The 13735-nt window shown below is 38.3% G+C and overlaps 1 protein-coding gene across 4 annotated transcripts in view; it reads left to right on the top strand.

Annotated features, from left to right (window-relative positions):
• Nucleotides 1–13735, top strand: part of FOCAD (focadhesin) — a 199783-nt gene that overhangs the window by 85094 nt on the left and 100954 nt on the right. For all 4 annotated transcript variants that reach the window (XM_084627726.1, XM_084627728.1, XM_084627727.1 and 1 more), the window contains 4 exons: nt 3001–3105; nt 3523–3624; nt 6523–6653; nt 9069–9195. In XM_084627726.1, coding sequence (XP_084483852.1) covers nt 3001–3105; nt 3523–3624; nt 6523–6653; nt 9069–9195 — 465 coding nt within the window. The remainder of the gene's footprint in view (nt 1–3000; nt 3106–3522; nt 3625–6522; nt 6654–9068; nt 9196–13735) is intronic.

The raw sequence follows: 13735 nt of genomic DNA on the forward strand, positions 1-13735 counted from the left end.
ATCCAGCCCTCTAATTTTGTATATGTAGTAGGTCCTATATTGTTTTAAAGGGTTGCGGCCAGGACGTTGTAAACTAATCCATTACCACATTGTTATTCTATTTGCAATTATTTAGTAGATTCATCTGTGTCTTAAAATTTAAAAGTAAAATTTAATATTTAAACATTTGGGTAAAAATTAACCTAAAGTACCAGATTTTCAAGATATAGCCCATATAGAGTCTTGTTTACAGAAGAAATTATCATGCATGTTAAATGGGAGGATGTGAAAATGGAGCCTAAAGAATTAGTTTGTCCCAAATCAACACAGTTCAAGCTTGATATCTGCCTGACTTCCTCCCTCTGCCTGTTCCTTTTTCCTTTCTGGCTTCATTCTTCCCTGCCATCCTCTTCATAGATTAAAATATTTTTTTATTAAAAACACAATTCCTACAAAAATGAAGAGCTCTCCAATTTCTTTATTAATTCTACAGAAGATTGAAAGCACAGAACAAGGAGCGAGGAAAAAAGGACACTTTCAGATTGACATAGCAATCAGAAAGAGAACTGTGTACTATGAAACTTGCATTAAAAATGCCTCTTTGGGTGAAATTCTACTCTTAACGTGCATTTTCTTAAATTTTCAGACTCCTTTATAGTTTCTGCTACATGATAGCATCACAAACCCTTTGTTACATTCACAGCAGAGCTATTGTTATCTCTTAACTTATCTAAGAGTTGCTTTCTTTATTGGTGGTGGGTCATCTTCTTGAAAAGTAGGGGGACAGAAATAATAGTAAAAACTTTGTGAGAGAAAAATCTTAACAAAAGGGACTATTTTTGCTAAGGGATTCCAAATAACTAATTTGAAAGCCTACAAGAGATGTTTTTCAATTTAAATTAAGTTTATAAATATTAAGTCTAGGCCCCCAGATGAAAAATTTGGAGCTGGCTTTAAAATTCTTTAAAATTTGCGGAAGTACAGATCTGTGGCTTGGTTTGATCCATTTATAAAGATAGTGGCAATTTGCAAAACAAATTGCTGGATTTTTTGTTTGGGACCATCTCTGATAATACATAGATATTTGCAACCTGAAGATTATAAAATCCCAGTGCTCACTAGAGAATCTTTTTCCCATTACAAGATCAATGGCTTTCATTTGCTGGGACGGGTCTTTTGTATGCTGTGAGATTTTATCATGTTGTGGAACACTGTGGGATGTAGATAGGTACCAGGAGAAAACTACTGCAGTATTCTGCAGTCATAGTACAGAACACTACATCTTGAATGCATAAAGTGTTGGCCAAACCATACTGAATTTTTTTCAGAGAGGTTTGGGATCTGTTTGACTTACTACTACTTTGAGGGATTTAGGGTTAGGGCTGCTCTGTCTTTTATCTGAGCCTATTTACCCATTGCTAATAAGTATAGGTTTTGGTTTCAGGTTATCCTCATGTTTCCGGCCAACAAAATTGTCCAATCTTGGGTTCATTGAAAAAGTTCTGAGGTTACAGTAATTTTAGGTAAAAGAGAAAATTTGGAACAGTGATCCACTCAAGAAGCAAATACTAAGACCGAAATGGAGAGCTCTGTGTACTCCAGTGACAGTATAATGAAAATAATTGTTTAAAAGCCAAAAGACTTGGAAATAATCAAATCCACATATTACAAAATACTGAATTTCCTAACGTGCCTTACTGCTCTAGGAGAATGATGGGATCCCCTGATGCAGGTTGTTTCATGAAAGGCTAACTCCTATGGTTAAATATAAGACAGTATTTTATTTGATATCTGAAGGAAAGGGGAATTTAGGGTTAAGTAACATTCCTTTTTCTTCATTGTCACTTTGTGGGGGCAATATTTAGAGAATGCTACCAGACATTTGAAAATGCAGTAAATCATGTTGTAAACTCATACATGCTGAGAGTTGTGATACAGGGTCATGGGTCATGAGAATTCTGGTAAAATGACGGAATCAAATTTCAGTTTTTTCTTCATTGACATGGTATGTGGATTTTTCTGATGTATCTTCTGTTTCTTTCAATGGAAGTTTGGAATGAAAGTTTCAAACTAAAATCAATTTGTTATTCAAGCTAGATAAAGAGAAATTGAGAACTTTTCTATGGGTTCCACTAGATCTGTGCACTCAAGAGGTTGAGGCCATTTTATTGTAAGCAAACAATGAGAATACTTTAAATTTTTACTTGTGCCCAACAAGACTGAAAATTTGTGTTAATTGTTATGAAAACAATGAAATATAAACTGGTGACCCTTAAGCTTGCTAATTTTGATTTAAATAAATTGCTACCCTCACCTCCGTATTTTCGGTATTCCGTATACTTCTACGTTCTGAATATGAAGAATATTTTAAATACTCTGAGGCCTCAGCAAGTTTTCAAGACTGACCTGTGTGAAGTGTTGTACTATGCGGTATAACAAAGGTTATGCTTTCAACTAAGCTTTGCTTCTGGAAGTGAGGTGGTGTAGCTGAGGAGCATTCTTGTCCAATGGTTAGATCATGAGACTGGGAATTGAAATTTGGCTTTAGTTCTTGCTGCTTTCTTGCCATGTGACCGTGAGCATATAATTTAACCTCTCAGTAATTCAATTTTACCATCCGTAAAATTAGGCTAATCTACTACTTATTAACTCATCAACCTGTGTAAGTCTTTTTAAGATCTATGGATGAAAATGGCTGTGTAAGAGTTGCTTGTGATTCTTACTGTTTTTATTAGCCTAACATTTATTGCCAATAGTTTGATTTTTTTTCCCCATTAAGTCAGCTGAGGGTACAGGACTTGTAGGTTCCAAGAGGGCAACTAAAAAAAGCTCTAAATGAATCCTATGAAGAGTCAGTTTTTTAATTCCACTCCCCTTATTTTAATGCAAGAAGAGTGTTGGGGTGCATGTTTACTCGGATTTATTTTTGGTCTTTACATAGTCTGTTAACCATGTCATGACAATTGGCTTCTTTAATACAAATGGTGTTTGTATGTATTACATGTTCTCCATTTATTTTAGGTCCCAAATCTAATCCCAGTTCTGATGTTTAAGTTGGGAAGGCCACTGGAGCCTTTTTTGTACCGGGATATTTTATATACTTTGCCTTCTCTGGGTGTACACAAGGTCAGTATGAATAGAAATCATACTTCATCCAAAAATGATTTTTAATAAAGGGAATTTTGTATTAGTAAGTCACTAGTTACATTGAATGAGTGAATGTAGACATGGATATGCATAACTTGCTTAAAATTATAAGTGATTTGTGAGTTTCTGCATAACTTGTTACTTAATATTTATGATGGGAATATGACAACTAATTTTAAGGGATGAATTATGTATTGTGCTTTAACTATCTATAGTGTATTTGTATATCTCATGAAAATGTTTTTTAGGATCATTATGCACCAAAATCTGTTAGAAAATGACTCCCCATTTCTTTTTGATGCTGCCGTGGCCTTTGAGATATTTGACACAAATGAAGCATCTCCTTGTTCATCGATATTAAAATAACAAATGCATGTGGTGAAAAATCTCTTTCAGGTCTGCATCGCTCAGATTCTGCATGTGATACAGGTGCTGGGGAGCACGCCAAAGCTTAGACCTATTACTTTACGCTTGATGACGTCCTTATGGGAGAAACAGGTTAGAAAAAAGTTGTGCAGTCTGTAATGTTTTGGAAATCATCCATACCAATAAAGGGTTCTTTCACTGTCTGCCTTATAAGTTTGGGTGCTTAATGCCATGCTGCTATGGCTCAGAGCCTTGACACCAGTAGCCAGCCTGTAAACATAAAAGCCTCACTCTGGCTTCCGCCAGCCTAGTTATTCCTTGCATGGTGACCTCAACAACACTTCTGGTCCCAAGTCTCCCTAAGTTTATCTACCCCTAGTTCTTAACTACCAGACACTTGGATTTTCCCCCTCTGGTTTTCACCCCCAAAGGAGTGAAACCCTCCCCAGTTATCCAGATTTGGTACATACACAACACACAGTTTACACAATAGAGATCTGCTTGGGGTAAAAATAAACAAAAGGTTAATTTCATAGAAAAATCACGGACTCAAGATGAAATAGCAAGGTAAACAAACACACATAAGTTACATAGAAAATAAACATAAAGATGCAACTTCAAGATTTGCACTTCTATATTAGATAAATTCCCCTTTCTAATAAGTGTTACCTATTGCCTTCTAACAGCTTCTCAGCATGCCCCTGTCATAGAGGGGATCCAGCACTCAAAGGACTGCACCTCGTGTAGATACTGGCGTTCAGTTTCTGGATGTCAAACCTCCGACACAAGCTTGCTTTAAAAAGGCCTGTTGTTTTCTCTCTTGTTCGTCAGAGTGGGGGAAACTGCTTCCTTTCATACTTTTCCAAGGCTGGGGTTTTCTTTCAGTTTCAATGCTTTTCCATTAATTTTAATGGTCTATCATTTGCCTTTTCCTGGGTTGTATAATGTTTGGTGCTTGGAGCAAATCTTGTCTGGTTGGGGAGGCAGCCCCTCCCTGCCTGTTGTGAGGAAGCGCTGAATGTTGCAGCACAAATTATGAGCATAGTTTTTTTATCTACACAACTACATAAATTCATTACTACAGTTTATATGCATATCTCATAATGACCATCATGTTCAGAACATTACAAGCTTTCATAAAAGACCGTACCTGACACATTTTATAATCAATAACATTGTATCCAACCAGTTGATGCTATTGTTTATTCTTTGGGGGTTCAACACCCTCTCCCCGTTGAGAGATGTTGTCACATTTCAGGGTACAATCCACACCAGTGAGGGGTTGTCACTGCCTGCTCTGCAACCTGGGGTGCCACACAATGCTTTCCTGGTGTAGCTCCAAGCCTGGGCTGCTCACAAACAGCCTACCAGCATGGGTCACATCCTGAGTATCTGTGTATAGCTATAGCTTTGGTCCAGCAACTCTTACTCCAGCAGCCTGTCAGCAACACACCAGCCAAAATCTGCCTTCCACCAGCCTTGGTTACTACTTCCAGGGTGACCACAACATCCTCCCAGTCCCGAATTTTGGCAAAAACATGTGTTCAGCTCTGTCCAGCTCCCTCCTGGGTAGCTCAGATATTATAGGTTCATTGCCCTTGTAAAGGGTCAATATTTGACAGTTCTGCTACATTAAATGGAGTTACCAAGCAATTTAGTTTAAACACAGCACTGGATTAGTTTATATTAAAAAAACAAGTTTATTTAATGACAGAGATTTTAAATGAGCACAAGTATAATGTATTAAAGTCAGAAATGGTTACAAGAGAACTAAAGGTAAAATGCTTTCTGGTTGCTAAAACTTAACAAGCTAGGCTTGATTCAAGGTAAAATCCTTACCACAGGTTCTCAGCAACATTGCTGATCAAGTTCTCAGGTCAGGAGCTCCCCCAAACTCAAAGGGCTGGTTCCTTTGTCCCCTTAGGTGAAAGAGGGAGAGATAGAGGGAGAGATTGGGAAAGATGCCTTGGGGTATTTTTGCCCCTCACGTGGATGGGCCACTCACCCTTTGAAGTGGATTATTCTGAGGCTTACGCCTCAAAGCAAGTTTATTCAAACGGTAAAGAAGGCATCCTGGAGTCTGGTGGTGAAAGTGGCTCCATGCTCTTTCTTCTCCACTATGCTGAAATGCAGATTTGCCCTGTCTCCTGCCATTTACCCCTCTTGTTGTCTCAAAGACCCAGTTACTACTTGTGTAAATTGAGGTAAACACACATTCCTTTATTTAGGATCGACATTCTTAACAACTTTTGCCTAGTCAGGGCTGTGTGGTTTGAATATAGGGAAACATTATCATATAGGGGAATTTACCTATAATGTTGCTACATACATTTCATCATGATGATTTTGATGAGCAAGTTACTAGTTTTCAAATGATACTTCACAAGGCATATTTGCAGAAAGATTATTGCAGTGTTGGGTAGGGTGTGGATACAGGGCTGCTTTCGGTCACAGGTGTCTGGTTCCCGCTTGTCACACAGTCTCCCAAAGATAAACTACAGTGGATATTGTTTTACATGCTTTCCCCTAGTAGGGAAAGTACATCATTTTGAATGATTGATTATACTAGTGCCTGATTATTAGCTGTGGAAAGCAAATTGTGTCAGTGATGCATTTATTAATTCTGATGTATTGAACAGCATCTACAGTTGGTCTTTCATGGAGCCTGTTATGCATCTCATTGAGTCTTGGAATGAAATTATGAAATAATTTTGTTTATGAAAGATGTATTTATACTACTTTACTCTGATGCTTTCAATGCATTATGCAATGAGTGATAAGTCGTTTCTATTTGGTTGCATGTTAATAGATTACTTTTTAGTTTATGGGGAAAAATGTATAGATTCTGTGCAAAGAAGCCACTTAAATCACAGCACAGTATTCTTCTCCACTGATGAACCAAAATGCAATGTGATTTGCAATGTAAATGTTCCTTTAGAAGCTGTGTAAAGGCTTTAGCAGCATAAAATCATGTCACCAACTTTTAGAAACTTCTTTATATATTTTAAAGATTAAATGTTTTTTTTCTAGGATCGGGTTTACCCAGAACTGCAGAGGTTCATGGCAATGTCCGATATGCCCTCTTTGTCCATTGGGAAGGATACTCTGTGGGAAAAGGTGATAGCTAAAGCTGCTTCCATCAGAGATATATGCAGGCAGAGGTAAGAATGAGTGTTCGTTATCCAACTTAGAGAAGGTGCAGGGTGTTTAAAGGAAAGCTGTGCTGGTCACTTCTGATGAACCTGTTATCTTAATTGAGGGGCTTATGGTTTTTGATGGGGGCTGTAATAAATACACATTGTCTTAGGCAATACTTCAGAAGCTAGTAAGTATAATGTGTATACATGTATTTTTAATATGAACAGAATGGGACTATATGAAGGCCTGATAGGAAGCACATATAAATAAAACACAGTGCTTCCTATCAGGGTTTACAAAGGAATTCTGCTTTTTCAGGCCTTTCTGTGACAGAGTTTAAGTGAGACATCCCATTTGTGCAAAATTTACTTGGCGTCCACAATGGAAGAGCCAGAATCATACCACATGGATTCAACTTTGTGTTTTGTCCACCGTTAATATGCTGATATAGAAACACTGTTTGAATGTTGTCTTAGATATGGAAATGAATGAGCCATGCAGCTAGCTGACACCCCAACTGTCCTCTTGGACATCGGGGGTTATGTCTACACAGCATATTAAGGCCAGGCTCCATCTCAGGTTTGACCCCAACCTCCCCTTCCATCCACACACAAATCAGTCTGACTTGTTGAGCTTACTCTGAGGACCATAACTTCTGCATTTCCTGATTGAGTGGACAAAATTATAATCCTAACATATTAATGTAAGTTTTTGTATTTAATTTGTTATTTTTTCTAAAGGAAAAAACCCTCTGTTCTAATTTCACTGTATACTTTAATGTCTGCATAATCAGCGCTGTACATGGGAGTTATGTACTGAAGAGTGACTATATTAAAAAGGCTCCTTCTTATTCATTCCTACTCCATATGTAAATTTTGAGACATAGCTGCTTACTTTATTGACTGAAAAAAGTTTTTAGTACTTCTGATTCTTGGTTGCACTGAAGAGCCAGCACATCTCTGGAGGGTGAGATGGATTTTATTTTGGCTCATGCATTGTCAATCAAATAATGAACTAAATTCTGATTGTAGAATCTTTAGCTTGGTGTTTCATCATAAGCCAGAGGGATCCCATTTTTACTGTCAGGTTCCAGGTTTTGATGGCAGGGCTGACAGTTTTTAATTTGTAAATTGAGACCATTTGATGTAGAGTTATTGAGATACAAACATAGAACCTCCACAATGCCATTTTTATAAAGTCACATTTCAGAGCAGAACCACTTTCTCTGTTCAGATTCTTAAACCATGTGAAATTCAGTCTACACATTTAAAGTAGCAGAGAAAGGCATAACAAGAACTGATGGCTGGAAACTAAAGCCAGACAAATTCAGATTAGAAATAAGGCATGCATTTTTAACAGGGAGGGAGATTAACCATTGGAACAAACTACCAAGTGAATTTTAGGTTCCCTTGATGTCTTCAGTCCAAGACCAGATGCCTTTCTGGAAAATATGCTTTAGTCAAACACAAGTTATTGGGCTCAGAACAGGGGTAACCAGGCGTATGTCTACCTGAGCACAGACCCAGGGTGGGCTTGGACTCAGGTGGCTAGCCTATGCCACTGCTGCGTTTTCCATGGTGCTATTTTTAGTGTGCCAGCTCAAGCTGACCTAGTGCACATCTGTCTACCTGCGATGGGAATCACACCTCTCCGCTGCAGTGTAGACATACCCCGGGTGAAATTCTGTGGCCTGTGTTATGCTGGAGATCAGACTAGATGAGCTAATGGCTTGTGTCCTTAAAATCCATGAACATTAGTGTTATATAGTTACATTATTCCATACTCCTAAAAATATTGTCTTTAAACCTAAAGTAGTTTTTCCCTTGTTCATGCAAAACTAGTTTTTTCAGTTGCTTGTAAGTGTTGTGGGGTCTTTTCTCCCACTTCCACTTACCTACCTGGAGACTAGTCTTGTGTGAAGACCACATACCTGGGATGATTCATACCTCTTGTGACATTCAGTACTGTCTGAGTTATGAAGGCACAGAAAAAAACCATACTCTTTTTAGAGTAGAAAAATGTGTGATTTATTTTGATCATGGTTTATTTCAGCCAAAAGAATTTTTTTGGGGAAGTTACGAGCATCTGAAACCTGGGTTATAAAAGAAGTCTCAATGTAACTGTAATATTCGCTGCCAAGTGAATGCTATAATTAGAGTTGAAAGTTTAAATGGGATTTGTGATAGCACAGTGGAAATGATTTAGAGGCTAGAGAAAGAAAACTTAGAAAGCCTAAACATGCTGTACTTACATCATCCAGTCAGATGATTTATTTATCCAAGTTGCTTAAAGAAATAGTCATTAAGTGTTAAATAGGAAGCAGTCCTGTGTAGAAGAATATGTGCTTGGAAATATTTCTCTACATGTCAAGAAGCTTTGAGGGGTGGAACTGAATTTTTTAAAGTACTCTGCCTTCATGTAATATTGTTTTCCACTAGGCCATATCAACATGGAGCTGATATGTTGGCTGCAATTTCCCAGGTATTGAATGAATGCACAAAACCTGATCAAGCCACACCTGCTGCTTTAGTGTTACAAGGTCTTCATGCACTTTGCCAAGCTGAGGTAAGGTTAATTTGGACTGTCCTTTTTTTGAGTACTGCTCTTCATTGCACGTTTCCATTTTCTAGCAGGCGTTGCTGTAGAATAGTACCATGTTTCCTTCTGTTAAATTAAACTTTTATCTTTTCCTATTTATTAATTATTCACTGGGAAATTTAATCTGAGTGTTTCCCTGATCAGTTGCTGTGATATCCCTCCAACAAGGAGCCAGGAATTTTAAGTCCTTCACAGCTCTTTTGTCTATCAACAGGCAGATGTCGCCTCAAGGATTTTTCCTTCACATTTTAGATGTGGCTTGGTCCTAATTGGCTAAGAAGTGCACACATCCTATTATTGTTGTTACCCTGTGTCTCTAAACCTGGTCCCTTTGACTGTCTCATGCACGTATGTCTTTCATTATGTTGTTATGACTGTAAGCTCTTTTGGACTGAGACTGTCAGTTCCTATGTGCTTGTACTAAGCCTAGCACAATGGAACCCTGATCTGGTTGAAGATTCTAAGCACTACCACAATATGTACATGTTAAATAATAATGTCAGCAGCCTGCAATTTAATTAATAAACACCTTTATAAAACAACAGACTCCACGCTGCTGCTAAGAACCAACATCTGGTTAAAGAGAAAATGATCACTGAGTTTTCTTTTAAAAAGAAAAGGAGGACTTGTGGCACCTTAGAGACTAACCAATTTATCTGAGCATGAGCTTTCGTGAGCTACAGCTCACTTCATCGGATGCATACTGTGGAAAGTGTGCATCCGATGAAGTGAGCTGTAGCTCACGAAAGCTTATGCTCAAATAAATTGGTTAGTCTCTAAGGTGCCACAAGTCCTCCTTTTCTTTTTGCAAATACAGACTAACATGGCTGTTACTCTGAAACTTTTCTTTTAAAGTGGGGTATCATCCTTTTTGACTTTATCAATGCGTTTTCAACATTAGACTAAATTACTTTTTAAACAAGCTTGCCCCGTACTAGCATTTTTAGATTGTATTTTCTCTCTTATGATTTGGAGGCAGGGGCTATGAATACTGCTAGGCCATGCAGGATAGAGAGTCTCAAAACAATGCCCAAGCTGCGACTCTGTATGTGAGATGTGTTCCCCCCGCCCCATACAGGCTGTCCCAAAGAGCTGCTTTGGGAAGAAGGAAGCACTCCTGATGTTATGCCACTGGTGAGAGATGGTAGGCCAAGGTACCACCAGGTACTTGAAAGTGAGCGCCTTATTTTCCTGGAAGGAAATAAGCATTGTGTGGCACACTAAAATCTTCCTCTCACCGCTGTTCTAATTTTGCTTCAAGTCCTGACACTTAGGCTATGTCTACACTACCACTTACGTTGGAAGAAATTATGTCACTCAGGGGTGTGGATAAGCCACCCCCCCGAGTGACATAAGTTACACTGATCTAAGCACCGGTGTGGATAGCGCTATGTTGACGGAGAGCTTCTCCTGCTGACATAGCTGCTGCTGCTCATTGGGGGTGGGTTAATTAAGTTGGCAGCAGAGCTCTCCCATCAGCTTAGAGTGGCTATACTAGAGAGATTACAGCAGTGCAGCTGCCCCGATGCAAGCTCTCTAGTGTAGCCATAGCCTTAGTGTGCCTGATTTACTACTTTGTTTCATCAACTTCACACGAGTGTCATGGCTTAGGGAACCAGGCCTGCTATCACATTATTCTGTGCCTTGGGCATATCATAGAAAATTCTTGTATGGGTTAGTGGTATGGACAACCATTTTTTGGAATGAGGGTAAAACAGTTTTTTCCCAAATTAGTATTTAAACGTCGGTCTCCAGAGCAAAACTTGAGACACAGCATGCAATTTAATTAATAAACACCTTTATAAAACAACAGACTCCAAGCTGCTGCTAAGAACCAACATCTGGTTAAATATTTGGTGGTTAGTCAGAGTTTCTTGGTTCTTCCCTCATTCTGCCACTGACTAAAAGTGTGATTTTGGGCAAGTGACTTAACCTCTCTGTGTCCCAACTTTTCGATCCGTAGTCCTGAGATAGGTGGAGATTGTGACCTGTCCTGTGTGCCCTTGCAGGAGAGGCATAAGGCACACTCAGAATCTGCTTCCTAGTCTGCACTTGAGCCAATGGCACAACTATGTATGTGGGCTTTTGGCGCAAAACATTGTTGAGTCCTTAAGAAGGTGGTCTGATCTTTAATGAATGTTTGTAAAGCCTTTTGAGATGCTCAAGTGAAAGTTCCTGTATAAGTGAATTTATAATAAAACTTGCGGTAGTACTAATATTTTGGTCTAAAAATTGCAGAAGAATAGTTTTCAGTTGAGTTGGATGTAATAATTGTTTGGTATGCCATGTATACATAAAGTAGGTACCACTGTACATGAATTTTTTACATGAATTTTTAGAGCATTGGGTTTGCATTTGGGTGATTTATGAAGAAGGCTAAATCTTCCTTTTTGCTTTTGTGTAACAGAGACCTTTAAATGAATCTATAGTATGCACTGACTTGCATGTCAAAATTATAAAATATACAAAGTAGTTCTTGCCAGGCCACATTTACTAATTGTGGGCGAATCTTTTGTTTTTTTTGCCAGCATGATTTCAACAGAAGCCCGCATACTTCTGAGAGGCTGTCTATCCTGGTTTCTAATTGATTTCATGTGTAAAGTGTTGTAGGCAGGCCAAGAAAGATTCAAGAATGAAAATGCTAAGCATAGTTGTTGTTTTTTAAAAACCTCTTCCAGGCTGTTTCTGGAAGTGGTTTCTTGCTGTTTGCTTTGCAAGTCCACATTTATCGTCTGTCTTTGACCAAAAAAAGGAAACTGGCAAAGTGGAGCAGTATAGTGAAATAAAAATTATGCAGATGATAAATTATGCTAACCAGTGAATTGGATGTTTAGTGGAAATTGCAATGTTGGACAGTCTTAAAACAGTGTGCATTAATAACTTGGCTATTAAAACTAAGGTTAAACATTTTTTACTCTTAATACATGGAGAAACTAAGATTGTGGTTTGAATTTTTTCCCCTTGGGTTAAGATTTCCCTTGTGTCCTTTATTGAGTCCTGTTGATTCATCATCACCACTCAGGTATTTTTCTTAGTCTTGTGTTCCTAGCTACTGATGTTTTAGTTATGTTCAGCTCCTTCAGCCAGGAGTACAGATGCTATTCTTTAATTGTCCAGAAGGGTTGCTAGTGAGAGATGCAAGGTGCATTCTCCTCCTTACTCCAATTGCAGCCCTCCCAGGGCAGTGTGCTCTATCCACAGCATTCCTATCACTCTCAGAATGAGTAAGCAAGAGTGTGGGACTGGAAATCCTACCTGCCTATGTCTCCCGAGTAGTATGGAGAACTTTGATTCATCTGGTTGGTGGGAATTGGAGACTTTTTGAAAGGTTAAAGAGGTGCTTGACAGCCTCCATTCTGCATTCATCTGCTACTCCCACCAATGTCTCTCTGCTTTGTGCAAGCCCACTACCTTCTCCTCATTCAACTCACATACCAAAAAGTATGTAAAAATATAGTCATTGAGGTTGAAAAGTCAAGCACTTCAAGGTTAGGAATTACCAGAATTAAGTTAGTATGGCCAACCTTAATTCATCTTTGTTATGTGTGTACATTATGCTACAGTCTCAAATTAATGATCACACACTCTTTTGTCCCTAAGATCCCTACTTCTTTCACTGTTAGGCGACCTAAAGATTTGGTTCATTGTTACTTCCCCTATGATAGTTTTCACCATGCTTTGCACTAGCTTTTGTTGAGTAACTGCACAGTCTTATTGGTGTAACCCTGTTTTTTTGCCCCATTCATCCTTTTCCTAACCCTGTTATTCTGTTACTCTTTTTGTCACATCATATCTGAATTTATTTTGTAATTTCCTAAGGACAGCAATGAAGACTGACCATATCTTCTTTATACTTCAAGGCAGCTAGTACACTTATGGTCTCTATAATATAATAAGTAGTAATAAAAATATAGTTAGCTTCAATTTGACTTTTAATTCAACAGTGTGCTTTAAATGGGGAGTCCATTTTTTTATGAAAGTTTTTTTTTCTTAAACTCCATTAGTTCTTGGGCTTAACATTTTTTCAGAACAAAGGTAAATATTAAACTGTATTTCTTTAAATATTATTTGCAACAAACTTGGCTTTTTATTTGGAAAAAGGTTCTATACATTTTCAATTTCTATTCACGCAACAGTGTGCTAAGTTTTCTATATTCATATAGTAAGACAAATGTTAACAGCCCCTGTAGATTGTAAGAGCTCTTAAGAACTCATAGACTAAATAGAAAACAGTCTAAGTAGTCAACAAAGAGTCTTCTCTGACATGCAAATATAGGACTTTCAGTTTATGAGACTAGTGAGGCACCTGCTGTATCATGAAGGCGAACATAGCCATAATGGTCTGAAACTCTGTTGTGAGAGACTGAACCTCCCCTACAATGGCAGTTACGATCGAGTGTGATCTTGCTCCCAAGACTTCTGCCTTTGTACTTGAACCTCTTGGTGGTTCACCAAAGCCCAAGTTTTTGGCTCACTTTTGGGCATTGTGCAAAGTGTATTTTGTTGG

The sequence above is a fragment of the Lepidochelys olivacea genome (genome assembly GCF_965140295.1).
Source record: "Lepidochelys olivacea isolate rLepOli2 genome assembly, chromosome: 5".
NCBI classification, from domain to species: domain Eukaryota; kingdom Metazoa; phylum Chordata; order Testudines; family Cheloniidae; genus Lepidochelys; species Lepidochelys olivacea.